Genomic DNA, 27,488 nt, shown 5'->3' with positions numbered 1-27,488 from the left:
GGAACTTGTAATGTAGTTCTTGTAACTGGGCACTCTCCACTATAAACTGTCTACAGAATAAATTTCAAAGTCACAGATCCACTGATCCGCTATTCTTTGTAGAGGGGAATTTCCCAATGGCCAGCATAATATCAGCCCAAGAGGCCTTTATGTACTGCTAAGATGGGCCAGCATTCATCAAACTCATTTTCCTGAAAGTCAGTTTCAAATGTATTCAATAAACAGGAAACGTAATGTTGAGTCTGATATTATGAATACCAATCTTAAGAAGTCATAGCAAATTTCTGCTACAATCTAGCATAAGGTGCCATTTTTACTTCATCTTCCTCCACCACCTCCCTAAATAATTTTAATTCCCTCTCCTCCTGCCGTCTATAAGTGCTTGATCCTATACCCTGTTCCTTGTGAGACTTGTGAGTTCTTGTACCAAGTAGAGTGCTGCTGAGCCCGGTACTCAGACCAGGTTCTGCTTGGCGGCTGGACAACCCCAGGTTTCACCTGTGCTGATCACCGTTCCCCAGAGGTTGAGCCCCTAGGTGCGGGCGACCTGCAGGACTTACGGGATGGAGCTGGAAGCGGAGTGATGAATGTATCGGCCAGGCAGGCAGCAGGTCAAGAGAGTAATCCAGGTACAAACGGCAGTCAGTAGGCAGGCGGCAGGCAAGAGAGTAATCCAGGTACAGGCGAAACTCAGTAGGCAGGCGGCAGGCAGAAGGGTAATTCTGGTATGGGCAAAGTCAGTAACCAGGGACCAGTACATAAGAAGTAGACTACAGAGTTAGAAATACCTACCAAAGTAGAAGCCGAAGCATGGAGTCCAGGAAGAGCTCAGCTGATAAGGTGCTGGCGTCTGACATCAACAGGGAGAAGGGGCACAGCCATAGGACAAGAGCAGGGGAAGGAGGAACCGGAAGACCAATAGGAGAGAAGCAAGGGAAGCCAGACAGAGGAAGAGCAGACTCAGTTGCATGAAAGCAAAGCAATCAAGGAGCCTGGAAGCCAGGCAGAGAGAGGGAGCAGAACCAGGTGCATGGAAGCAAAGCAATTAAGGAGCCTGCGACCACCGCTCTCTGAAAAAACCCAGAGAGGACTACACACACATGGCTCAGGCAGTGCCAGTCAAGTGTGCATGTCGACGGGACCCCGCGCAGCCCGAGGACGCCGCTTGCATTGAGGTAGGGGACATGACATCCCTGGACATGACATCCCTATACACTTTATGACAAAGACCACTGAACATTTTAGTAGCTGCCTTCTGGACCAACTCCATCCTGTTTATATCTTTTTGAAGGTGCAGTCTCCAGAATTGTACACAATTTTCTAAATGAGGTCTCACCTCCTTTTTCCTAGTGGCCATTCCTCTTCCTATGCACCCAAGCATCCTTCTAGCTTTCACCATCACCTTTTCAACCTGTTTGGCCACCTTAAGATCATCACATACAATTACACTCAAGTCCCACTCCTCTTTCATGCACAAACGTTCTTCACCCCCTAAACTATATAGTTCCCTCGGGTTTTTGCAGCCCAAGTGCATGACCCCACATTTTTAGCATTAAATCTTAGCTACCAAATTCCAGACCATTCATCTAGCTTCGCTAAGTCCCTCCTCATGTTATCCACACCACCAGGGGTGTCTACCCTATTGCAGATTTTGGAATCATCCACAAAGCGGCAAACCTTACCAGATAGCCTTTCAGCAATATCACTTACGAAAAAGTTAAAAAGAACAGGCTCAAGAACTGAACCTTGCGGCACACCACTGGTAACATACTTTTCCTCAGAATGAGCTCCACTTACCACTAACCTCTGTCACCTTCCACTCAACCAGTTTCTAACCTAGTCAGTCACTTTAGGGCCCATAGCAAGGGCACTCAGTTTATTTGTTATCTATGTGGAACCATGTCAAAGGCCTTCATAAAATCAAAATACAGCACATCTATTTCTCTTCCTCAATCCAACTCTCTTTTTCACCCAGTCAAAGAAATTAATCAGATTTGTATGTCAACATCTGCCTTTAGTGAAACCATGTTGCCTCAGGTCCTGTAATCTATTGGATTCCAAAAATTATACAGTTCTCTGTTTTAAGAGTATTTCCATCAATTTACTTACCACAGAAGTCAGACTTACCAGCCTGTAGTTGCCAACCTCTTCCTTTCTTCCGCTTTTGTGGAAAGGGGTCGCATCTGCTCTACTTCAGTCCTCTGGGACCACTCCCAACTCTAGAGAAGCATTAAAAAGGTCAGCCAGTAGAGTCACTAGAACTTCCCTAAGTTCCTTTGGTACCCTTGGATGTATGACAACTGGCCCCATCGCTTTTAATTTAGCGGACTATCACCCCTCCATTCCTGTTTGTGTTTGTCTTCTGCAGTCCTGCTCCTGACCCTTCATCTGTGAACACAGTACAGAAATATTTGTGAAGCAATTCCGCCTTATCTTTATCACATTCCTCTCCTTTGCCTTTGAGTCTCACAACGCAACTATTGCACTTCCTCTTATCACTAACATATCTTTAAGAAAAAGTCTTGTCCCTCAATTTTATCATATTGGCTATTTTTCCATTTGCATCTGTGCTTTCCTGACTGCTCTTCCCTCTTCTCTTAGCTTTTCCAGATATTTGTCACCTGTCTTTCTCTTTCTGCGATCTCTTGTAGTTTATAAAGGCAAACCTCTTTTTCCTTACATTTTCAGCTACTACTTTTGAGAACCAAAGCGGCCTCCTTTTCCTCCTAATTTTATTTATTTTCTTTACAAAAGGTTTGTTACCATTACCATTACAATAGCTCCTTTCAATGTTGCCCTTCTTTCCAACTTATTCCAGATGTTCCTATCAAGACAACAATACCTTGAGGTAATCTCCTTCTGAATAGCCTTCACTTTTGAATGAACCCTCTCCACCCCTATCTTAATATTAAACCACACTAATTGGTGATCACTGGATGCCAGATGATTACAGACTATAACATCAGAAACACTCCCCCACTAGTAAGCACTAAGTCTAGTATGGTTCCATCCCACAATCAAAGCAGATTGGTGAAAGGAGGTGACCACTAGGAGATGTGGATCTAAAAATTGTACAAATCTAGTAGGTATGTAAGGAATTAAGAGATGTCATAGAATAATGGAGTCAGAAAGTTTATCTTTTGTATTAAGGTTAATATTTGAAGGGGATCCTACATGTTGTTGGTAATCAGTGTTCTTTTTTAAATAATGGAGTCACGTGGTCCCATTTCTTCCTGTGATAAACCTGACTGCAGTGTTTTGAATCAATTCTAAGTGATCGGTGATGCAGAAACCTTAGAAAAGGGTGGTAAGCAGTTGGTACAGAACAAATGAATGAAATAGGATGTGGAGGGATTTATGATTGAGGAGAGACCTAATGGAATGAATCATTTTAAGCTTGAAGAAATATTTCTTTATCAGAAAGGTAATGTGAGATTGGTAGGTTAAGTTATTATCTATGGCAAGCCCTCGACAAAGAATCAATAACCTCAATCTTAGTGCCAGCTCATGATAGGGGACTAGAGAGAATAATGTCTGTTTTCTGAGAAAAGATAAGAAGAGCTTTAGTCTTATCTGGATTGCGTTTTCATTTGTGGGAGTAAAGTCAGATTGTATTTATAGTTGTAATGTCTTGAGTTATGAGATGGATCCAAAGTTGTCAATAATTATGTCATCAGCATAGATGAAATTGTCTGTATGAGTCCAATTAAAGAGGTCAAGAAAATATTAAGGAGGTTGGCTGAGTGAATATGGTGGTGATCAAGAGTTGTTGTGTAGTTCCAGGTTAGTCCTATCTGTTATGTATAATTAAAACTAGGAGTGTGTTGTATTGGTGGTACTATTTCTGACTGTTTTTGGAGCACAAGATCAAAAGCAGCCGATAGGTCTAGTGAATTGAGAACCACTATTTTATTCTGATCCAGATTAGAGTGGATGTAAAGTGAGAATGCCTGTAAGAGTTTTCTCAGTATTGTGGTGCACTGAAAACTGGCTGCGTGTGGGTGTAATCGGTTTGTATCTTCTAGGAAGATTATAAGTTGATTATCTACACAACGGCAAGTTTTTTCTAGATCAATGTGCACTATCTATACAAAACTTTTTTTTAAACAATAGTGAATATTGTTACCCTGGGATCCAATTATTTTCTTATGCTGGAAACCCCCCCCCCCCCCCCCCCGAAAATTCCTTTTGTCTCCCTCATAGTTTCCCACAAGTCACTTCACCCTCAACCTGAAATATAAATGTAGGCTCTCATTTACTAACCTGCATTGACACAAGTTGTATAATTAGGAGTAGATATTCAAACAGGTTTAAGCAGGCAGGAGAAGCTGCTGTCCATTTTAACTCCAATATTTAGAAACATTTAACCAGACACTGCTGTGGAACATCCTATCTTCTCTTGTGGCACAGTCTGGCAGATACAATGACAGTCCTACCTTTGCCAGTGAAATATTCTGGTGCTCGCTCTGAATATCGACTGTCATCTGTAGAACGTCCGGCTCAGCTCATGACCTGGATGTGCAAAACCAGTGCCCAGACATGGCCTGGCACTGAATATCTGTGTTAAAAAGAGAATCTTTTTCATCCACCACTGTCAGTGACTTCAAAACCACTGACTGCCTTAGGCTGAATATCTCAATGGAGGAGGGTGAATAGTGGACTGCCACAGGGCTCTGTACTGGGATCAGTGCTGTGTAACATATTTATAAATGATCTGGACATCAGAATGACAAGTGAGGTGATTAAATTTGCAAATGACACAAAGCTATTCAAAGCTGATAAAACAAGTGGACTGTGAAAAATTGCAGGAAGACCTTAGGAAATTGGAAGACTGGGCATCTAAATGGCAGATGAAATGTAGGGGGTCTTTTACTTAGGCACTCTGGCATTTTTAGCGTGCGTTAAAAATAGGCACACGCTAAATGCTAAAGATGCCCATAGGAATACATTTGATTTACTTATGTCCCAATCATCCACAATTCTACATATATCACAGTTCTTTAATAATACATAGTCTATACTTTTTTACTATAACAGGGATCCTCAGAATATTCAGCAGCAGCTCCCATCTGGGCACAGTGTCCCATATACTTATGGTGCTGTGTACATCTTCATTGATCAACCCAATTTTTCAATACTTTTTTTTTCCTTTTTTTCTTATCTCTAATCTTCAGCAGTCATATTCCACAAGCATTGATTTTTAGCTTTGAAAATAGCAAAATAGTAAAGTACTTAACTTTGGCAGCACTTTTACAACGAATCAAATCTCTGCCAACATGGCCAGGTTTCGTAGTTCTTCATCAGGGTAGAGGTTTGCTCATAATCTGCTCTTGCAACTGCAAAAAAAAAAATGGCCGCCATAGGAATACATTGGCATCTTTAGCGTTTAGCGTGCACCTATTTTTAATGTGCATTAAAAATGCCAGCACACCTAAGTAAAAGACCCCCTTAAACCATAGTTACCTGATGCTAGGGTCCACCTTGGGAGTCAGCACCTATGAAAAGATTCTTGGTGTCATTGTACACAATATGCTGAAATCACTTGTCTAGTGTGTGGTAGTGGCCAAAAAGGCAAACAGGATGCTAGGAATTATTAGGGAAGGGATGGTAAATAAGACCAAGATATTATAATGCCTCTATATTGCTTCATGGTATGACCCCACCTTCAGTATTGCGTTCAATTCTGGTCACGGTATCTCAAGAAAGATGTAGCACAATTTAAAAAGTTCAAAGAAAATCAACCAAAATGATAAAGAAGATGGATCTTCTCTCATATGAGGAAAGGCTAAAGAGGTTAAAGCTCTTCAGCTTGGAAAAGAGACGGATGAGGAAAGAGATGATTGAGGTCTACAAAGTCCTGAATGGTGTAGAATGAGTAGAACTGGATCAATGTTTTACCCTTTCAAAAAGTACAAAGATTAGTGGACACTCAATGAAATTATATGGAAATATTTTTAAAACAAATAGGAGGACATATTTTTTTTTCACTCCAAGAATAATTAAGCTTTGGAATTTGGATGTGGTAACAGTGGTCAGCGTATCTGTGTTTTAAGTTTGGACAAGTTCCAGGAGGAAAAGTCTCTAGTCTGTTATTGAGATAGCCATGGGGAAGCCACTGCTTGCCCTGGGATTGATAGTGTGGACTATTGCTACTATTTGGGATTGTGTCAGGTACTTGTGACCTGGATTAGTCACTACTGGAAGCAGAATACTGGGCTAAATGGCTTTTCTTACATTCTTATGTTCAGTTAGTAAATAGGCCCATTGGGAATAATAGAGCATTAAATAATATAGATAAAAATGAAAGTTAACACATATTAATATATTGACACAGGCTAGTAAAGGAGATTTTTTAAACTGTAAGCCATATGGGGAAGGGATATACCCACTGAAGAAATCTGTAACTCATCTTGAACTTGGATTTAGAAGGGTGAGTAAGTCAACCCAAAATCCACATTGAAAACTTCCAATGTGAATTCACAGAAAGAGTGGCACAAATCAGGAATGTTAATCCAGAGGAGCTGGTGGTGGAGCCAATCGCTATAAACAAATTCCAGAAAGTTTGGGATAAGACCAGGCTGTATGAACATAAAAATAGAGCCTGACACTAAGAAATCTCTGCAGAGAAATCTGACCACACAGTTTTTATTTGATGTTGTAACACATTATACAGTCAGAAGCATTCTGTCACAGAATCATGCGGGACACTTCTGTAAGCGCCTGCAAAGAGCTATGCGCATCAAAGGCACCGGTCTATAGAGTACCACCTGTGCTTTAATATGTATCTCCAAGATGGCCGTAAGCATGAGCGGGACACAGGCTTGGTACAAACGTGCATAACTTATAGAATACTGTCAGTGACTCGCGTCTCTTGGTGCACCTTGGAGCGACCATTGAAATCTGCCATTGGCATGTTGTAAAATTTTGGTGCGCAGATGTGTATTTGTGGTAGTTTTCTGCGATGATTTAGGAATGCTCAAGCGCCTTTTTACAACTTGTGTGCTGTATTGTAGTGCCTGGTTCCAGACATCTAGGGGGTCTTTTACAAAAAGCACAGTAGTGTTTTTAGCGTGTGATACTCATAGGAATTTATGGGCGTCTCTAGCGTTTAGCACACGCGTGTGCTAAAAACGATAGTACGCCTTTGTAAAAGGCCCGCCAAGTTATAGAACTGGATCCATTGTTTGATTCTGCTGCTAATTAAGCTACCGCATTTTTTTCTGTAAAGTGATCTGTTTATTATTTTTGAACATGTGGGAATATCATTTAACTAATCAGAAATTCTTACCCCAGCTGCAGGTATTGGTTTCTGAAATGTGTCCCCTTTGATATGTGCATATGTTCTTCTATGGCTTCTGGTTGTGACACCACCCAATGCCCGCCTGGCTAATCGATGATTGTTTGTTTCTTCATTCAGGCAATGGACTGGGAATTAGAGTTGTAGGTGGAAAGGAGATCCCAGACATTCCAGGAGAAATTGGAGCTTACATTTCCAAGATCCTGCCAGGAGGAGCAGCGGAGCAGACGGGCAAACTTATCGAAGGTAAATGAACAATACAATGCACCCAAGGGACTGCTTCGATGGCTAATGGAATTTATTGTACTAAACATTGCTTTATATTACTTTTGGTTCTTAAGATTAACATTAGCAAGGTCATAAGTACATAAGTAATGCCATACTGGGAAAAGACCAAAGGTCCATCGAGCCCAGCATCCTGTCCCCGACAGTGGTCAATCCAGGTCAAGGGCACCTGGCAAGCTACCCAAACGTACACACATTTTATACATGTTATTCCCGAAATTGTGGATTTTTTCCAAGTCCATTTAGTATCGGTCTATGGACTTGTCCTTTAGGAAACCGTACAACCCCTTTTTAAACTCTGCCAAGCTAACCACCTTCACTAAAGAATAATTTTCTAAAATGTGCATGGTGACATGGATCCAGATACTGTTACACAACAAACATGTAGATATCGTCACTTCATCATCTGGGTGGAGTCACCTGTGCACTTTCCTTTTTTATGGGCAGTCAGATCATTTTTCTTTCATGTTGTTTCCTTTGTCACTTATGGTAATTATCTAATCTAATCTAATCTTACACTTGATATACCACTAAATTCCTCTAATGGGTCTGAAATGGTGTACAACAAAAATTACTTAGGTATACGATGAGTAATCATATATACACAAGCACAGTCATAATTAAAAAACCAAGTTGTCTTTACGACATTTAAAACTAAATATTCTTGGAATTAAAATATTTTCAGATTTTTATGAAAAGAACCATAAGAAACTTCTTGTCTTACATCTATTGGCAACAAATTCCAGCAGGGAGTAACCTGATATAAGTAAGAACGTTCATGGTTGCGTTTACAAGTAACATATTTAGCGGTTGGATATATAAGAAGATATTATCCTTAATGGTAGATGTCCTGGACAAAGCTGAACGATTCAACAAACCATGTAGATAAACAGAGCCCAACCCATTTAACGATTTAAGAACCAGATGTATTAACTTATAGATGATCCTGGCCCATGTAACTCAATCAACAGTGGACTCACTCTATCATATTTCCGATGTCCATATTTTATATTGATTTCTCAGTTTCTAATAATAGTGCAGATTATGTGGAAAGAGGACACCAAGGGGTCCATTTATTAAAGGGCGTTAAAAAGTGGCCTGTGCTAGCCCTCACATGGGACTGTCCCATGCGCTAGGCCACTTTTTAATGCGGGTATAAAATGGCCAGTTTTTGTATTTCAGTAATAATGGCTGTGTGTTAGGGACATGCTGCGACAGCACTGATTCATGATTTAAAGGTGGTATAAGTTCCAACACAGATCTTTCATTGCTTGCACCCATGACACACCCCTGTACTACATGACTCCACCGGCCCTAGACATTCTAGTGGCCTAAACGTTTTGTTCTGCCCTTTTGTAAAATACTGGGTTATACGTTTTGGTCAGCAAAATGTATAAGTGCCAAGATTGGGGGAAGGCCGACAGTCATTCAAAAACACATGGTTTGGAACAAGGTATCTTGCAACGATATCACCAAAACAGGGAAGATAGTGTATCCCGATAGCGAGGTTGCAATAGAGACCATAGTAAACCAGGTGTTTTTAAATAAAAATCAGACAAAAGATTGCAAATTAACACTGACAGCTGCTGAGAAAGATGTAAATAGGAACAACAAACATATAGTTTGAAATGTATATATGTGAATTCCAGAAGCCTAAGAAATAAGATGGGAGAGTTAGAATATATTGCACTAAAAGAAACATTAGATATAATAGGCATCTCTGAGACCTGGTGGAAGGAGGATAACCAGGGTGACACTGTCATACCGGGGTACAAATTATATCATAGTGATAGGGTGGATCGAATTGGTGGAGGGGTAGCACTGTATGTTAAGGAGGATCTTGAATCAAATAGACAAAAAATTCTGCAGGAAACAAACACATCTTGGAATCCCTATGTATTGAAATTCCATGTGAAAAGGGGAAAAGGATACTGATAGGAGTGTACTACCGTCGACCTGGCCAGAATGAACAGACAGATGTAGAAATATTACCAGAAATATAGGAGGCTAACAAACTGGGGAACCCTGATATTGACTGGGTAAATGTAACATCAGGGCATGCTAAGGGGGTGGGGGTAAACTTCCTTGACGAAATCAAGAACTGCTTTATGGAGCAGCTAGTACAGGAGCCAACAAGAGGAGGGAAAATTCTCTGTTTAATCCCTCACGAATCATACCACGAATCTCAGTAATTTATAGTGTCTGTTTTGCATATATTCTCCCTGTGTAAATTGTCTCCATTGGTTTCCATAGCTCAGGGCTGAATGCTTTTCCTTGCAGAGACTGTGACTTGAGCTGTCAAATCAAATGCACAAAAATAAAGTCGGATGTTCACAGCTGTGTTTTAAGATTATTCAGAAACAAACAAATAAAAAAGCTTTATCAGCTGGCAGCTTCTATTAAAGCAGCGTGTGAATACCGTATTGTTACATTCTGCTGCTTCACTGATTTATCTTCAGAATTAGCAGAGCTTGGTATTGGCGACATATCATGCCATTTAGAAGATCAGTAGGCAACACTGGACAAAGAAAGTAAATTGCACATAGAAAAAAAGTGCATTCAGTTTCAGAAGTGCAATTTTCAAATCTTAAAACAAAGCTCAAAAGCTAGGCATGTGTGCAGTTTATTTTAATCATGCTGTTGCAAAATGATTAAGTCTGAGCTTGGTTTCAAATTCTCTAGACAACACATTTTGTAGTGTACCAAGCAAATCCGATGCATTAGGGTAGGGGTAGGCAATTCCGGTTCTCAAGAGCCCCAGACAGGTCAAGCTTTTCAGAATATTCACAATGTATATGCATGTGATAGAATACAATGCCTGCTGGTATGCAAATTTATCTCCTGCATATGCATTGTGGATATTCTGAAAACCACACCTACCTGGGGCTCTCAAAGACTAGAATTGCCTACCCCTGCACAAAGGAATACATGCTCCAATATGTCCAGGGGGTGAAAAAAAAAGAGAAAGCATGCCAGCTTGCTTAGAGTTTGGTTTTAAAAGTACAATATGAAACTACTGTATAATTTTCCATTTCTATGATGCCGTTTTGAGGATGTTGTTCCAACTGTTTTCTACAAACAAAAATGATAAGTTTGGGTTTCATTTCTGAATCTGAAAAACTGTAGCCGAGTATAGCCTATGAGCTGAAGCACACTTGCATTCAGCTTTACCATAAATCTTTTCACACACCCACTTACAGAATTGTGTGCACAAGGCACTCAAAACTGCACGTTCACACCTATAGAATTAACTTCTCGCATCTAATTATAGAATTGTGAGCACATCTGTAACTGCACACACCCACTTATAAATTGTACGCACAAGACACCGGTAACTGCATTTATCCTCTAATAGAATTATTTGTATAAGGCACCCAGAACTGCATGTACAAACTTACAGAATTTTGTGCATGAGGAACCCATAACTGCATGTTAGCACTTATAGAATTGTGTGCACGAGGGTCCTGTAACTGCATGTGTCCACTTATAGGTCTATGTGCACAAGGCACCCATAACTGCATGTTAACATTTATAGAATTGTGTGCACGAGGCACCCATAACTGCACACTCCCACTTATAGAATTGTGTGCATGAGGGTCCTGTAACTGCATGCTCCCACTTATAGAATTGGGTGCACGAGGGTCCTGTATCTGCATGCTCCCACTTATAGAATTGTGTGCACGAGGGTCCTGTAACTGCACATGTCCACTTATAGAACTATGTGCACAAGGCACCCGTAACTGCATGTTAACATTTATAGAATTGTGTGCAAGAAGGTCCTGTAACTGCATGCTCCCACTTATAGACTTGAGTGCACAAGGGTCCTGTATCTGCATGCTCCCACTTATAGAATTGTGTGCACGAGGGTCCTGTATCTGCATGCTCCTACTCGAGGGTCCTGTAATTGCACGCTCCCACTTATAGAATTGAGTGCACGAGGGTCCTGTATCTGCACGCTCCCACTTATAGAATTGTGTGCACGAGGCACCTGAAACTGCACCCTCCCACTTATAGAATTGTGTGCATGAAGGTCCTGTAACTACACGCTCCCACTTATAGAATTGAGTGCACGAGGGTCCTGTATCTGCACACTCCCACTTATAGAATTGTGTGCACGAGGGTCCTGTATCTGCATGCTCCCACTCGAGGGTCCTGTAATTGCACGCTCCCACTTATAGAATTGTGTGCACAATTTGTCTTTCACTCCATTTGTTGATAATTTGAGGAAGTACATATACTTTGAGCTTTTTTGGCTCTTAGTTACGACTGACAGAGAGGACCCTGAATATTTATTAGCATTGGCTTGCATTCTCTCTAGTTCTGTTGGGAATCCAATTTCCAAATATTATTAGATGTGCTCTAACATTGTGAAAGTGGAGCCAGCTTAGATACATCTTTTTAGATAGTCCAACCTGATTCGGAAATCTTACTGTTCTGGTATTCATCTGCTGACGTCTGTATTATTACCGGAAGGAGGAAATCAATTACATTGTTTTGATCGTGCCGAACAGATTTCATTGACACTAGATTATCTTGACTGTTAATAAAATGTGATTCAGTACAGAGACAAAAGACTTGCTGTACATTGTAGAATAATGTGTTTTCCTTCAGAAGAGTTCACAGAGCCGTAAACTCTGACATAGATGAATTACAGTAGAGTGATTATAGTAATTGGTTTCTCTTGGTTTATGTTAGTACCCTGTGATTAAAATGAATAAGTGACATGATCTGAAGGCTTTTTGTATTGACTTCGCTATTCCGTGTTCAATACACTTTAAAGCATTTTTTTCTTCTGTTAAATTTACCCTTTCGGCACGAATATGGAAGGGCTTAGTTCACATCTCCAGCCATAACCACTGGTTGTCTACGGTGAAGACATTTCTGTTTTGAAAATATCTGTTTGGAAACTCAATATAGATCTGTTTGGATTTATTGTTGAAAGGAGTGATTTTAGATTGTTGTAAAATTGGGTTTAGATTACTAAGTATGTCTAATGTATTTCCAAGATTGTCCCAGCCTTGTTTGTAATGCACATTCAACTGTACAGGTTACTGCAGACTGTAAGAATTGTAATGTAATGTGATCACCTATCTATCACATTCCCATACTCAAAATGGCGTAACATCTGAGGGCTGTGTGTTACCAGGGGGAGAGCAGAACACAGTCCTGCTTATTTTCGAAAGGAAAAAACACCCATGTTCGAGAGATGGGCATCCGTTTCCCATGGGCGGCCAAATCAGTATAATCGAAAGCCGATTTTGGTCATCTTCAACTGCACTCCGTCGCGGGAACGAATAAAGTTGACTGGGCGTGTCGGAGGCGTGGTGAAGGCGGGACTGGGGCGTGGTTATCGGCCGAGCAGAGATGTGTGTTAGCCTCGTTACAGAACTTAGTTCTTACCTTGAATGTTGCTGAAAGAGGGCATTGTACACCATTCTGCCAGCTCTGAGCTACTGCTAATCTTAGTACCAGGGAGACTCGTCGCCAGTGGGGCACAACCTCTGATCTGCAGTTAACTGTGAGTAAACGCGGTTATTGAAATAAAGGACGTTTTCAGCGAGATTAGTCTTACGGTGTGAACTGCTGTGCCAAGGTTATACAGCAGCAACAAGTCTTGTCCCTGGAGCAGTTTTAGTGGGTAATGCAGTGCACTTCAGGCAGGCGGACCCAGGCCCATCCCCCCTACCTGTACCACTTGTGGTGGTAAATGGGAGCCCTCTACCCCCCCAAAACCCACTGTACCCACATGTAGGTGCCCCCCTTCACCATTAAGTGCTATGGTAATGGTGTTGAGTTGTAGGGAGTGGGATTTGGGGGTCTCAGCACCCGAGGTAAAGGAGCTATGCACCTGGGAGGTAATTTAATGTTTGCTCCTATTTTTTAAAAGTGCCCTCTAGGGTGCCCGGTTGGTGTCCTGGCATGTGAGGGGGACCACTGCACTACAAATCCTGGCCCCTCCCACAAGCCAAAGCCTTGGATTTGGTCGTTTTTGAGCTGGGATGCTTCGGTTTCGATTTTCGCTGAAAAACGAAAACGCCCAGCTCAAACAAACGCCCACATCTCAAAAATGCCCACATCCAATGCATTTGCCTGGCACAAACCTTATTTTCGAAACTAAACATAAACGTCCATCTTTTTCGAAAATACGATTCGGCCCACCCCTTCATGGACCCATTCTCGGAGATGGACGTTCTTACACATGGGCGTTTGCGTTCGATTATGCCCCTCAGTGTCTCAGGCAATAACCCTCCTGAAACATCCTTTGAAATGTATCAGAGCAGTTGCAACCAGCAAAACCTTTACAAACTGACACGTGGTCATCGGGTCAAATATGTGATTGTTGTGTTCACTGAAATTCGTCAAAAAAAGTTCACAAACCAAAAAGTTGTGTAAAGTGAAGCCTTTTATTGGACTAGTTCTCACGGCTGACATTCCCTTCCTCAGGTCAGCATAGAATTAGCAAAAGAAGACGTTGGCAGAAATGATAAAAAACATTCCAATGTAAGTCTGATGATTTAGGGCAGTGGATCTCAATCCAGTCCTCAGGAGTAACCTAGCAAAGCCTGGCTCAAGTACCACTGATGCTCCTTGTAGTCTTACGCAAGTCACTTAACCTCTATTGTCTCAGCTACAAATGTAGGGCTCTTTGACTAAAGGGTGTTTATCTGTAATGCACGGTTAGTGTTCCCAAAAAAAAAAGGCTTACATATTTTGCAGTAATTTGCCTGTTAGCCCGTGTTAATTGTGTGGGGGGTTTTTGTAATATTTTTTCAGGAGAGGGGGACATGGGTGGGGAATGGGCATGGAAGCATTATCCATCTAGCACATTCTGATTAGTGCATGCTCACTGCATAACATGGGCTTCAGACGGCAAAATGTAGCAGCTCCTAACTAGGAGGTGGTACATGCCCCTGCGTTAAATTTTTTTGCAAGTTCTGTGTTTTAATGGAAAAAATTAATGTGGAACCTGCAAAAAAATATTATTTTAAAAGCCCTAAATGCTTTCCGCCTGATATTTAGTGCTATTTAACCAGTCAGATCGGATGCTGACCATTTAAATGGCACTTGACCGACTATTCGCCAGTATTCAGCGGTATTTGTGTGCTTCAAACCCGGGTATATCTTTGGTTGTTTTTTTTTTTTGTTTTGCTTATTTGTTTATTGAATTTTGCAACTTAAACAGACATAAGAACTGCTAAGTGAAATACAGCTTTAGAAACAAGAAATAAACGAAACAGGAATTTACTTTCCTCAAAGAAAACATAACATTTAGCTTCATTAGACCAGAATAAAAGGGGGAGGTAGGAATTTGTGAAGATTATACTATATTATTTCTAAATTATTAAAGAAATTGATGCCGCCACCATTCTCATGTGCTCCTACAAATTCTCTATCGTTGTTTAGAGTCTAGGAAAGATTTAAGCTGATCAGGATTAAAGAACACATACTTTGTTTGATTTAACCTTACAAGACATTTACATGGATACACAAGAAGGAAGGATCCTCCTAATTCTATTATTTTAGACCTCATAGAAAGAAACAATTTTCTTTTTTGTTGAGTAGTCTTAGTCACATCTGGGTAAATCCAGATTTTTTGTCCTCCAAATATACGATTTGTCGATTTAAAGTAAAGTCTTATTACGCAGTTCAAATCTTGCTGGAAGACGAAAGAAACAAGCAATGTTGCTTTTTCCGTAGCCTCTTCTAAGGTTTGTTCCAAAATGGCTGTAATATTATTTAAGTCCATTGATTTCTCTCCTTCTACTTTTTAAAATTTGTGTTAAGTTTGGTTGGTTTAAAGATAACCGACTATGTCTGAATGTCCACACAGCTGGTTATCTTCAGACCGGCCAACCCTCCCCTGCTCCCCATGGATATTCAATGTCGGTCACTGGAAATATCCGGGTTCTGTACCTACAGCTTTTGAATATGGTATGAGCTAAATGAAAGAATAATAACCAGCCTGGTTTTCTGGATGTCCACAATGGAGTCACAGGAAATAGATTTGCATACAGTGGATGCAGTGTCTCGTCTTTGCAGGGTCAGCACTTCTCCCTCTTCCTTCTTTCCCCGCAGGTCCTGGCACCTCTCTCCTTGTCCTTCCAATCCCCGCCGCCCAAGTCCAGCACCTCTTTCCCTCTCTGTGCCCCCTTCTCTTCCTTATTCCCCTCTCTAAATCTCTTACTTCTTTACCTACCCTCCCTGTCCAGCACCCCTGTTCCTCCTTGCACCCCTCCTGATGCAGCAACTCTGTCCCTCCTTGACCTACCACTTATGCAGCACCTCTGTCTGTCTCTCCCTACCCCTCCTGATACAGCCCTTCTCTCCCTCCTTGCCCCTCCATGCAGTACCTGTCTCCCTCGCTAGTCCCTACCCTTCTTCATGCAGCAGCTCTCTCCCTCCCTCCCCCCTCCCCCCATGCAGGACCTGACTGGCTGTCTCCCTTGTTGCCCCCCCCCCATGATGCAGCACCTCTGTCTGTCCCTCCCTACCCCTCCTGATACAGCATTTCTCTCCCTCCTTGCCCCTCCATGCAGTACCTGTCTCCCTCGCTAGTCCCTACCCTTCTTCATGCAGCAGCTCTCTCCCTCCCTCCCCCCATGCAGTACCTGACTGGCTGTCTCCCTTGTTGACCCCCCCCCCCCCCATGATGCAGTATCTGACTGTCTCCCTCATTGTCCACCCCGAAGCACAACCTCTCTGTTCTCTCGCTTTGTCCTCCCCCCGCAGCTCCTTGCTTCTTCTGACAGGATTCATTTTTTTTAAGCAGTGCTGGCAAACATCTGCAGGAGCAGGCTGCTTCAACCAATGCCAGGGACCTTCCTTCAGCCTGTCCCACCCCCCCCCCACCCCCCCGGGCCGTTTCTGGTGACCAGCGTTGAATATCCGGCTTATTTTTGGCAAGTTCAAACTTAACCGGCCAAGCTGATATTCATTGTTGGACAATTAAGTTTGAACCAGCCAAATATGGTCTAATCTCTGTATTCTATGTGGTAGGAGCCAAATGCTGCCTCTGCATTAGGCGCTAACTGGACGTTTCAGCAGCACTTACCCGGTTAAGTGGTTAATCCTGAACAAGTGATTTAACCAGCCAGGAGCCATTTCTGGCCAGTTAAATTGCTTTGATTATTGGCCCAGTGACTTCTCTTTCTTTTATGTCCATTTCTCTATTACCTTTCTCTATATTGCACTCTGTAGCCTCGGATGGCAGCATTAAAGAACTGACCATTGACCTGGGTGTCTATAAGTGGTTCCGTGCATAATTTCTGGGGTGTTGTTGCTGTGAACATTTTCTTAACTTTATATCTGCAGATCTGAGGTGTAATGATTCTGTCCGATGTGAAAGTGTTGATACCGAGAACAACGGTTTTATTGCCTTTAGTACAACCTTTGTGACGTTGACGCCTGACTTATCTCTAGGAGTCATCACACTTCATTGCTCCAAAATATTATTCATTTGCTAAGAAAGATCCAGGGGAACCTCAAGCTATTTTAAAATACTTGTTTTAGCTTTGAACTACTTATGTTGTTTTACTCTTGCAATAGGAGATCTCAAGGGGTAAATTGTACATAGTACACCAAAACTTAGTTGCCAAGTAGGCTCCTACATATTGGTACTCAAAGTGAAGTTAATTTATTTATTTAGATTTTGCTCAGACCTTTTTCAGTAGTCGCTTAATGTGAGTTACATTCAGGTACTGTGGATATTGCTCTGTCCCAGGAGGGCTCACAATCTAAGTTTGTACCTGAGGCAATGGAGGGTTAAGTGACTTGCCCAAGATCACAAGGAGCAGCAGTGGGATTTGAACTGGCCACCTCTGAATTGCAAGACCAGTGCTCTAACCACTAGGCCACTCCTCCACCCCAAAGAAGCTTGCTACTCTTTGGGGTTCTACATGGAATGTTGCTACACTTTGAAATTCTGCATGGAATCTTGTCACTCTCTAGGAGTCCAGAACCTTTGCTATTCCTTTGAGATTCTACAAGGAATGTTGCTACACTTTGAATCTTGTTACTCTTTAGAATTCTAGAATCTTTATTTATTTATTTAGATTTTGCTCACACCTTTTCCACTAGTAGCTCAAGGTGAGTTACATTCAGGTACTCTGGATATTTCTCTGTCCCAGGAGGGCTCACAATCTAAGTTTGTACCTGAGGCAATGGAGGGTTAAGTGAGTTGCCCAAGATCACAAGGAGCAGCAGTGGGATTGGAACTGGCCACCTCTGAATTGCAAGACCAGTGCTCTAACCACTAGGCCACTCCTCCACCCCAAAGAAGCTTGCTACTCTTTGGGGTTCTACATGGAATGTTGCTACACTTTGAAATTCTGCATGGAATCTTGTCACTCTCTAGGAGTCCAGAACCTTTGCTATTCCTTTGAGATTCTACAAGGAATGTTGCTACACTTTGAATCTTGTTACTCTTTAGAATTCTAGAATCTTTATTTATTTATTTAGATTTTGCTCACACCTTTTCCACTAGTAGCTCAAGGTGAGTTACATTCAGGTACTCTGGGTATTTCTCTGTCCCAGGAGGGCTCACAACTTAAGTTTGTACTTGAGGCAATGGAGGGTTAAGTGACTTGCCCAAGATCATAAGGAGTAGCAGTGGGATTGGAACTGGCCACCTCTGGATTGCAAGACTGGTGCTCTAACCACTAAGCCACTCCTCCACTTGCTATTCTTTAGGGTTCTACATGGAATGTTGCTACTGTTTGAGATTCTGCATGGAATGTTGCCACTCTTTAGAATTCCAGAATCTTGATCTTCTTTGGGGTTCTACATGGAATGTTGCTACTCTTTGAGGTTCTGAATGGAATCTTTATTTATTTAGATTTTGCTCACACCTTTTTCAGTAGTAGCTCAAGGTGAGTTGCATTCAGGTACTCTGGATATTTCTCTGTCCCAGGAGGGCTAAGTTTGTACTTGAGGCAATGGAGGGTTAAGTGACTTGCCCAAGATCATAAGGAGTAGCAGTGGGATTGGAACTGGCCACCTCTGGATTGCAAGACTGGTGCTCTAACCACTAGGCCACTCCTCCACTTGCTACTCTTTAGGGTTCTACATGGAATGTTGCTACTGTTTGAGATTCTGCATGGAATGTTGCCACTCTTTAGAATTCCAGAATCTTGATCTTCTTTGGGGTTCTACATGGAATGTTGCTACTCTTTGAGGTTCTGAATGGAATCTTTATTTATTTAGATTTTGCTCACACCTTTTTCAGTAGTAGCTCAAGGTGAGTTGCATTCAGGTACTCTGGATATTTCTCTGTCCCAGGAGGGCTAAGTTTGTACTTGAGGCAATGGAGGGTTAAGTGACTTGCCCAAGATCATAAGGAGTAGCAGTGGGATTGGAACTGGCCACCTCTGGATTGCAAGACTGGTGCTCTAACCACTAGGCCACTCCTCCACTCCTTAATGATAGTTAAGCGCAAAAACGGGGTAAAACTGAGAGTTACATGCTAAGTGCCCGTCGGCTATGCTTGATGGTGCTTCTAGGGGGTCCTTTCACTCAGTGGCCTCAGTGCGTCCCCCGTGGGTTTTTTCTTTACACTGAGGCCATTATTACCATGGCTGATTTTCCATTGCCTGAATTAATGGCCATGTGCTACTGTTGCCATTAGCGTGCGGCATTACCGTGAGCCTGAACCGACACTTATTTTGAAGGTTGTAAGGGCTTATGTGCTAATCTCGTGATTTGCGCTGTCGCGCTTACTGTCCGGCACCAGATATGTCCCCTCAGAGAAAAATAAAGAAAATTGTTTTAAGGTGTGGCTTGCATGTGCACCTTGGGCTTTTACCGCAGAATGCCTCAGCGCATTCCATGGTAAACTCTTGTAAGCTGTGGTGAGCACTTGCCAGCACTACTGCAGCTTAGTAAAAGGAGACCCAGGCTCAGCCATTCCCAACCCAGTCCTGGGGAGACACCTAGTTCAATTAGGTTTTCAGGATTTCCACAATGACTATTCACAAGTTAGATTTGTATGCAATTGAGGTAGTGCATGCAAATCTTTCTCGTGCATATTCGTTGTGGATATCCTGTAAACCCGAGGACTGGGTTGAGAATGGCTGCCCTAGTGCATAAACTGCAAAGGGGGCGTCACATGGGAGAGGCACGAGTGTGTCATGGGCATTAAAGCCTTTTCCGTATGATTTAATGAATGCTGTCAATTAGGCGCCTTACTGCTGAATTTATGTGCTGAAATTTACAGCTGCCATAGACAGGATGTAAGTGGTGGGATTAGCAGTATAAAATGTTTTGTACATTTTTGGGATCTTGCCAGGTATTTATGACCTGGATTGGCCACTGTTGGAAACAGGATGCTGGGCTTGATGGACCTTCAGTCTTTCCCAGTATGGCAAAACGTATGTACTTGGGATTCTGAATGGAATCTTGCGACTCTTTGGGGTTCTAAATGGAATTTTGCTACACTTTGAAATTCTGCATGGAATCTTGTTATTCTTTAGAATTCTAGAATCTTGCTGCTCTTTGGGGTTCTACATGGAATGTTGCTACTGTTTGGGTTTCTACCAGGTATTTGTGACCTGGATTGGCCACTGTTGGAAACAGGATGCTGGGCTTGATGGACCTTTGGTCTTTCCCAGTATGGCAACACTTATGTATTTAAGTACTTATTGCAGACATATGTTCTAGAATGCGTTATTTGCAAAACTTTGCTTGTTATAAAAGTTTAGTGCCTAGATTTTCATCAGCATATTATAGACTTGACCCTTGGATCACATTTATCACGTCTCAGTCAGTTCCTGTTGCTGTTTAATCCTCTTTTCTCCAGGACGACATCCACGCCCTTGCAGGGTAATTCCATAAAGTGGGTGGTAATGTTTACATGCATGTTTAGAATACTATCATATCTGCACACACGTGCACATGTACATGCATTTATGCCAGTCGGTGACCCAAGTGCTATTCGGTAACTACCTTCATATCTGGGATAACGGGTGGCATCGGAGCAGAGTGAAATGTGTAACATACAGAAAACTGTGCATTGCACATGTATTACTGGAACTTGGGCATTTAAACCAGCTCTGTGACTGGCATAAGTAAATACACACGTATATACTGCTTCATGGAATCTGTGCCAATCAGGTGCACTGAACATACATGTGACTATTATTCACTCACTTTCCTTCTGTGGCTGCTGGTGAATTTTCAATGTGAAAATATTTGTGTACTTCTGCTTTCACCTACAGCTCGAAATTCTTGCACACTTTATAATCCTTTTCCAGATGCTTAATTAACTGGTACTTCTCCTACCACAACCTGGGCACCAATCGTGTCACACTGTGTTGAATTTCATCATGATTTCTTGACTGTACGATGGCACTTTGTGGAGCAGGTTTAATTGAGGGAACGGGGTGGAGATTTTCAGAGATAATTAAACTAATACGAGTGATACTGAGATGTTGTTCGCATGCAGTGTCCCCTGTTGGTTTAAATTCTGAAGTGGAGTGGGTCAGTTATAGAAGCTGTTTTGGAATGTGGTTGGTGCTTTTTGTCATGTGACCCGCTCTTTGCTCTTTTTCAGAGTTAGGGGGCAATCGTGAGTTGCTTGTATCAAAGACTGTATAGAGGTTGATGGGGATTGAAGAAGTACCAATTCATTTAGCATCTGCAGAAATTAGAGAATGACTCAGGGACAAAGTTTGAACCCGTGGGTTCTGTCTCCATCCCTACCCCATCCCTGCAGGTTCTGTTCTCATCCCCGCCCCATTCCCACTCCATCCTCATGGGCTCTGTCCTCATCTGCAGAAGCCTCAAACAATTATGATTTTATATTTAAATCTTTTTATTAAAATATAAAAAGGAACAATATGCTGAAATAGAAAACAATAATAACAGCGAGCAGCTGTGGAGGGGCATAACTGAACGGGGCGCCCAAGTTTTCCTGAGGGCGTCATCGCAGGATGGTCCCATGAAAGGGCGGTAAACCGCTATTATCTAAACAAGATGGGTGTCCATCTTTCATTTCGATAATACAGTCGGGGACGCCCAAATCTTAACATTTAGGTCGACCTTAGAGATGGTCGTCCCCTGTTTTCGGCGATAATGGAAATCAAGGATGCCCATCTCAAAAACAACCAAATCCAAGCCATCTGGTTGTGGGAGGAGCATGATCCCCGATTCCCTCCGGTGGTTATCTGGTCAGTTTGGGCACCTTTTTGAGGCTTCGTCCTGAAAATAAATGAACCAAGTAAAGTCGGCCAAATACTCGTTAGGGCTGGCCTTCTTTTTTCCGTTATCGGCCCAGGGCACACATCTCTTACCCACACCCCAGTCCCGCCTTCACTATGCCTCTGACATGCCCCCAGGAACTTTGGTCTTCCTCACGATGGACTGCAGTTGAGGGCGCCCAAAATCGGCTTTCGATTATGCCGATTTGGGCAACCCTGAGAGAAGGACACCCATCTCCCGATTTGTGTCGGAAGATGGGCGCCCTTCTCTTTCGAAAATGCCCCTGATAGTAACCTTTCTCACAACCACCCTCTACCCTTCCATCCCCAACAATAGCTGATTTATATTACCCCAAGGAATCCTAATCCACCCTGTTAAAATGTCCAGTTCTGTATGCCCTAGAGGAGAGAAACAAATTGTATTTCCATCATTCACAATGTATTGTAAGCCACACTGAGCCCGCAAATAGGTGGGAAAATGTGGGATACAAATGCAAATAAATAAAATAAATAAATAAATATGCCCTATGGAGCACTGTTATGATTTTTTTCTGTGGATGAATAAGAAGTCATCAACAATCTCAAGATTCAGTCTAGCTCTCCTGTCTTCCACAGTCCTTCCTGCAATAGAAGATGTCTTGATAGCAGGATGTAAAGGATCCCCCATGCAAATTTTGTTTGCTTGTTTTTCCAAAAAATAAAAATATTGTTGTCTGCATCAATCAAACATAAATAACAGTCCAGTTCATTAACAGGCTTCAAAGTAGAAAACAACACAGGGACAAAGTTTTTCCCCATCCTCGTGGGCTCTGTCCCCAACCCTGCCCCGTCCCTGTGGGATCTGTCCCTGTCCCGTCCCCACAAGCTATGTCCCCATCCCCGTGTCATTCTCTAGTATTATAAAGTATACAAGAAGTTTGAGTCATAGTTGGCATCTGACTGTCGTAGCTTGCTTTGCAGTGTTACAGAAGAATCTTCTTTAATGTCTTGTTTGGATTTTGAACATAGTTTCCTTTGGCACAAATACTATTGGATGAAAGCTAAAATGTAAAAGTTAAAGAATTGGGATATAAAGGCTCAAGTTTAACAACATTGGTAAGGCAGTTTGTCTACTAATCGGTGACTGGTCTTCCTTATACAATATTCCGGCTGGTACATTCAGCAATTGCCTTGGTATATGTGCATCCCTGACTTCACAGTGGCGTTAAGGTGCATATATTACCTTTCTAGGATAAGGACACCATATGTGCCTCGCCAGCATGTTCTAGAATTGTCCTCTGAATCTGCAATTTCAATGCATTGCTATGCAAATGCCTATATTCACACTTAGGGCCCTTTCACTAAGGTGCGTAGGTGCCTGTGTGTGTCTGACGCGAGTCAGTTTGGAACTATTGCCCGGCTACTGAGTGCATGCCTGAAAGTATTTTTTATTTTCTACGGCGTGGCGCTAACCGGACGGTAATCGGCAGTGGCACGCTGATGGTTACTGCCCGGTTAATGTGTCAGACCTTACCGCTATGTCAGTGGGTGGTGGTAAGGTCTCAGGCCCAAAATGGATGCGTGCCCATTTTTATTTTGCTGCTTGTCCATTTTCGGCCTTTTTTGCATTTGTGCTGAAAAACGGGCCTGTGCGCGTCCAATTCACGTGCCTGTGGCAGTGCAGGCCATATTTTGGCGCACCTTAGTAAAGCACTGCTTTTTCTGGACAAATGGCTTTTTGCATTTGTCTGGAATCTGGATATCCTGACCTCTGGAAAATATGCATGCATCTTGTCAAAATATCCGTTACAATTGTTATTATTTATTTTAAAATATTTCACATGTCCCCATAAAACTAAGAATAATCAGTAATCACCACGTCTTCAATATCTACAAGTAAGTGGATGAGATCAGAGCATGCGGTGATGTCATCAGCAGTGTGTGATGTGAAATTACTGTGAGTGAACAAAAAAATTGGTATCACAAGTGTCATCCCATTGCTGAAGCCTGGAGCAGAGTTTGGGGATAATCCATATGAAAATCTCTTTCTTTTTCTTTCGATAAAACATTGGAGTTTCTATGTTTGTCCTTTGAATGCACGGAGATAAAGTGATCCCTTTTCCCCATTTCTCTAGGAATGCAGATCCTGGAGTGGAATGGGATCCCTTTGACCGCTAAGACTTATGAAGAAGTTCAGAGCATCATAAACCAGCCCTGTGGGGAAGTTGAAATATGTGTAAGACTGTGAGTTTTTCCCCACCTTTCTGTTTCCATTATTTTCGGCTTTTTAAAATTTACAGTTCTTAAAGTGGAACCTTTGCCAGTCTAAGTATAGCTTAGTAAAGTGAATAATTCTTACCAAGGGCTCACGTGAAAAATATATTTATATCTATTCTCTCCATATCTAAAAATACGTTACAACTTTCCATATTTAATGAAAAGCAGCACTTCCTTTTGCATAACGATTAATGTGCATATTTAAATAGCTGCTGAATTAATTTTCAGCTCTAGCTTTGCAAAAAGATGAATGGGCTCGGAAGGGGTTGACACTAGCAAGCTGCCTTCTCTCATTGGTCACTTCTCATGGATCTATTAAGTAACAAATTAGGGTAGGAAGTGACATTTCCTTTTATCTCCCGTTTTTTGTTGCTTTCATTAGGGACCTCAGCATGCTATCAGATTCTGAGACTCCTCAGCACCTGCAGCTACACAGCACAGCAAAGGCTGGTAAGTGAACAGAGAAGAAGCTTTCAGTCACATTGCAAACGCTCTGCCCAATATGCAAAGCCATTTAACTGGCCAGGATATCCATTAGAATTATACATTATTAAAGATCAAAAAAGAAATCAGCAGATCAATCATCTTTACAAAACAAAAAAGTCTTAATTTTTTTTACAAAATGATAAGTAATTATTATCAATTCTGATAGTAGGACGAGAGGGCCAATACAGAATCACAAAGCTAGAAAAGATGGACTTAGCTATTTTAGAATATCGGACCTTCTTTAGGGCTATGGACCGTAATATAAGCATGCTATGTGATTGTACGGAAACTCTACCCATAGGGGAGATAACTAGATCAGTGACTAGAGAGGAACAGCAGCTATAAATGGCCCAAAAAAATTATATAGACTGATTTGAATAAGATTCTTTGCTGCACTGGGAGCCAAGATGATAAGATGAAATATTATCACATTTCCTCAGATTAAAAATCAGCCCGATTTTTGTATTTTGAATTAACTGCAATTTTTTTAGCAGTTTAGCTGTAACATAGTAGATGACAGCAGAGAAAGACCTGTACGGTCCATCCAGTCTGCCCAACAAGATAAACTAATATGTGTTACTTTTGTGTATACCTGACCTTGATTTGTATCTGCCATTTTCAGGGCAGAGACCGTATAAGTCTGCCCAGCACTATCCCCGCCTCCCAACCACCATCACCGCCTCCCCCCACCGGCTCTGCCACCCAATCTCGGCTAAGCTTCTGAGGATCCATTCCTTCTGAACAGGATTCCTTTATGTTTATCCCACGCGTGTTTGAATTCCATTACCATTTTCATCTCCACCACCTCCTGCGGGAGGGCATTCCAAGCATCCACCACTCTCTCCGTGTAGAAACACTAACATCTGAACTAATAGGGCGTGGACATGCAGTTTATTTATTTCATTTATAGCCCACCTTATCCCAATAGATCAGGTTCAATGTGGCTAACAACTTATTGTAATTAACAGTACAAAAAGTGATGCAGGATAAGATACATTAAGTAGTAATGACAAAGTAAAGTTATTCAAATTTAAAAAAAATGATCTTATAACTCTTAGTTACCTTCGCTTAAAAATAGTTCTCTGATTACCACAATGGCGAGGAGCCATGATGCAATGCTGCATGCTGGAAAAGAAAAAAAAGTGAGAGACTTGGCCTCGAAAAAAGGAGACCAGTTCTGTAAAGTCTGGCTACCATTTTGGGACACTCTGACACCTGTTGCGAGAAGCAGGATATTGAACTGTTAACAGAACCGGTAGGGGGGGGGGGGGTAGAGTTGAGGGTGGGGATAGAGAGGGGGGGGGGAGTTAGGGGAAGAGGGGAAAAAACTCATAAACCTGATGACATTTCTTATGTGCTGTTTGCTTTATTTGCTGTATTGTGTCTTAGTGTTATCAATAAAAATTGATATAAAAAAATAGTTCTCTGATTAATAGAACCGATTAATCTGAGGTTCAGATGTCGATCAAGATGTAAGTATTACTCCCAGGACTCTCGCTTGGTTCTCTACCAAAAAGATTTTACTTTCTGACAGAACTATCTGTTAGTTTGGACACCATCACTCCAGGGTTGGAAAACCAAAGAATTTTAGCTTTATTCCAGTTGAGCTTCAGTTTTCTTTTCTAAAGCCCAATTCCAAATCTTTTTCGTCACAGAAGATATTCTGTTTGACGTTTCTTCCTCATTAACAGATGTAGGTAATAATAACAATATATCAGTTTATCTGCTGACATTTACGTTGGCTCCAATATCGAGACAGCGGGAGTTAGACCGGATTAACTCCCGCTGTCGCTGGCGAACCCAGAAATTCAATGCTGGGGCTGTATCTGGCCACCAGCATTAAATTTCCAGGGTTTTTTTTGGTGCTGCAAACATAGGGGTCCTTTTACTCAGCCATGTAGGCGCCCTACTTGCGCCCAATGCTTGTCAATTTGGAGTTATCACCCGGCTACCTGGCTAGCCGTTGACTGGGATATTCAGCGGGAGATCGCTGGCAGAATATTGCCCCCTAATAATATCAGATCACACCGATTCAGTTTTATAATAAAACCACTGGAAAGTTCCAGGTTTAAATAAAAGGATCTCCATTAGAATTACGCATCATTAAAGATCAAAGAAAAAGTTATTTTGCAGATAATCGAAGGGCTCTAAAGAACAGGATTTTGCAAAGAAATATATTAGCATTGCATTATATCAATTCATGTTAAACAAATTTGGCAATTTTGGACAATTCTTTAATTAAAAAAATAACTATTTCTGATTTAGGGCCTCTTTTACAAAGCTGCGGTAAAAGGGTCCTTTGGTACCATCGGTTCATGGATTTGCTGCACTCTGAAGCCCCTGTTACCACAGCGGGGGGGGGGGGGGGGGGGGGATTCAAAAGGAAATGGCCATTTCCTGAAGGAGCCCTTCCTGTCTCCTATTTAGGAGATGTTAAAGGCTCCCGCACTAACCAACAGTAAAAATGTAAAAAAAATATTTCTGGCGCACGCTGGGGGCAGTGCCGGAACGGCGCATACCAATGCCGTGGTAGTTGTACTGCAGTGTTGTAAAAGGCCCCCTAAGTGCCTTAATATATATGTTCAATATTTAAAAAAAATATTTTGTATTTCTGCAATCGTCTTTGTATCGTCCAGTTGAAAAAACGAAATCTCCAGGGGTGGATCCTAAGCAGCTGGCAGCTGAACTTCAGAAGGTTTCTCTGCAGCAGTTGCCCTCGGTTCTTTCGTCATCGGCAGAGAAAGGGTCTCATGTCCACTCTGGAACCACCTCGGCAGCGTCCAGCTCTGTACCTAGTCCTGGACAGCCTGGATCCCCCTCAGTCAGCAAAAAGCGACACAGCAGCAAGGTAAAGGTCACCTTCATTTTATCTAGTGGGGATAGTTTTATAAAGAGCTTTCCTCTATATACAATATTTATGTTATTAAAAGCCTGTTATAACATTAATATGTGTAAAAGTGTGCGTGATGACA

The 27,488-nt window shown here is 41.9% G+C and overlaps 1 protein-coding gene across 1 annotated transcript in view; it reads left to right on the top strand.

The window, feature by feature from the left end:
* PCLO (piccolo presynaptic cytomatrix protein) overlaps window positions 1-27,488 on the top strand; it is a 371,777-nt gene that overhangs the window by 267,427 nt on the left and 76,862 nt on the right. Inside the window, exons 11-14 of the mRNA XM_030216678.1 lie at window positions 7,418-7,543; window positions 23,889-23,997; window positions 24,413-24,480; window positions 27,153-27,364. Coding sequence (XP_030072538.1) covers window positions 7,418-7,543; window positions 23,889-23,997; window positions 24,413-24,480; window positions 27,153-27,364 — 515 coding nt within the window. The remainder of the gene's footprint in view (window positions 1-7,417; window positions 7,544-23,888; window positions 23,998-24,412; window positions 24,481-27,152; window positions 27,365-27,488) is intronic.

Source organism: Microcaecilia unicolor, chromosome 10 (assembly GCF_901765095.1).
Source record: "Microcaecilia unicolor chromosome 10, aMicUni1.1, whole genome shotgun sequence".
Classification (NCBI taxonomy): Eukaryota; Metazoa; Chordata; class Amphibia; order Gymnophiona; family Siphonopidae; genus Microcaecilia; species Microcaecilia unicolor.
This window is presented reverse-complemented; position numbering and strand designations above follow the sequence as displayed.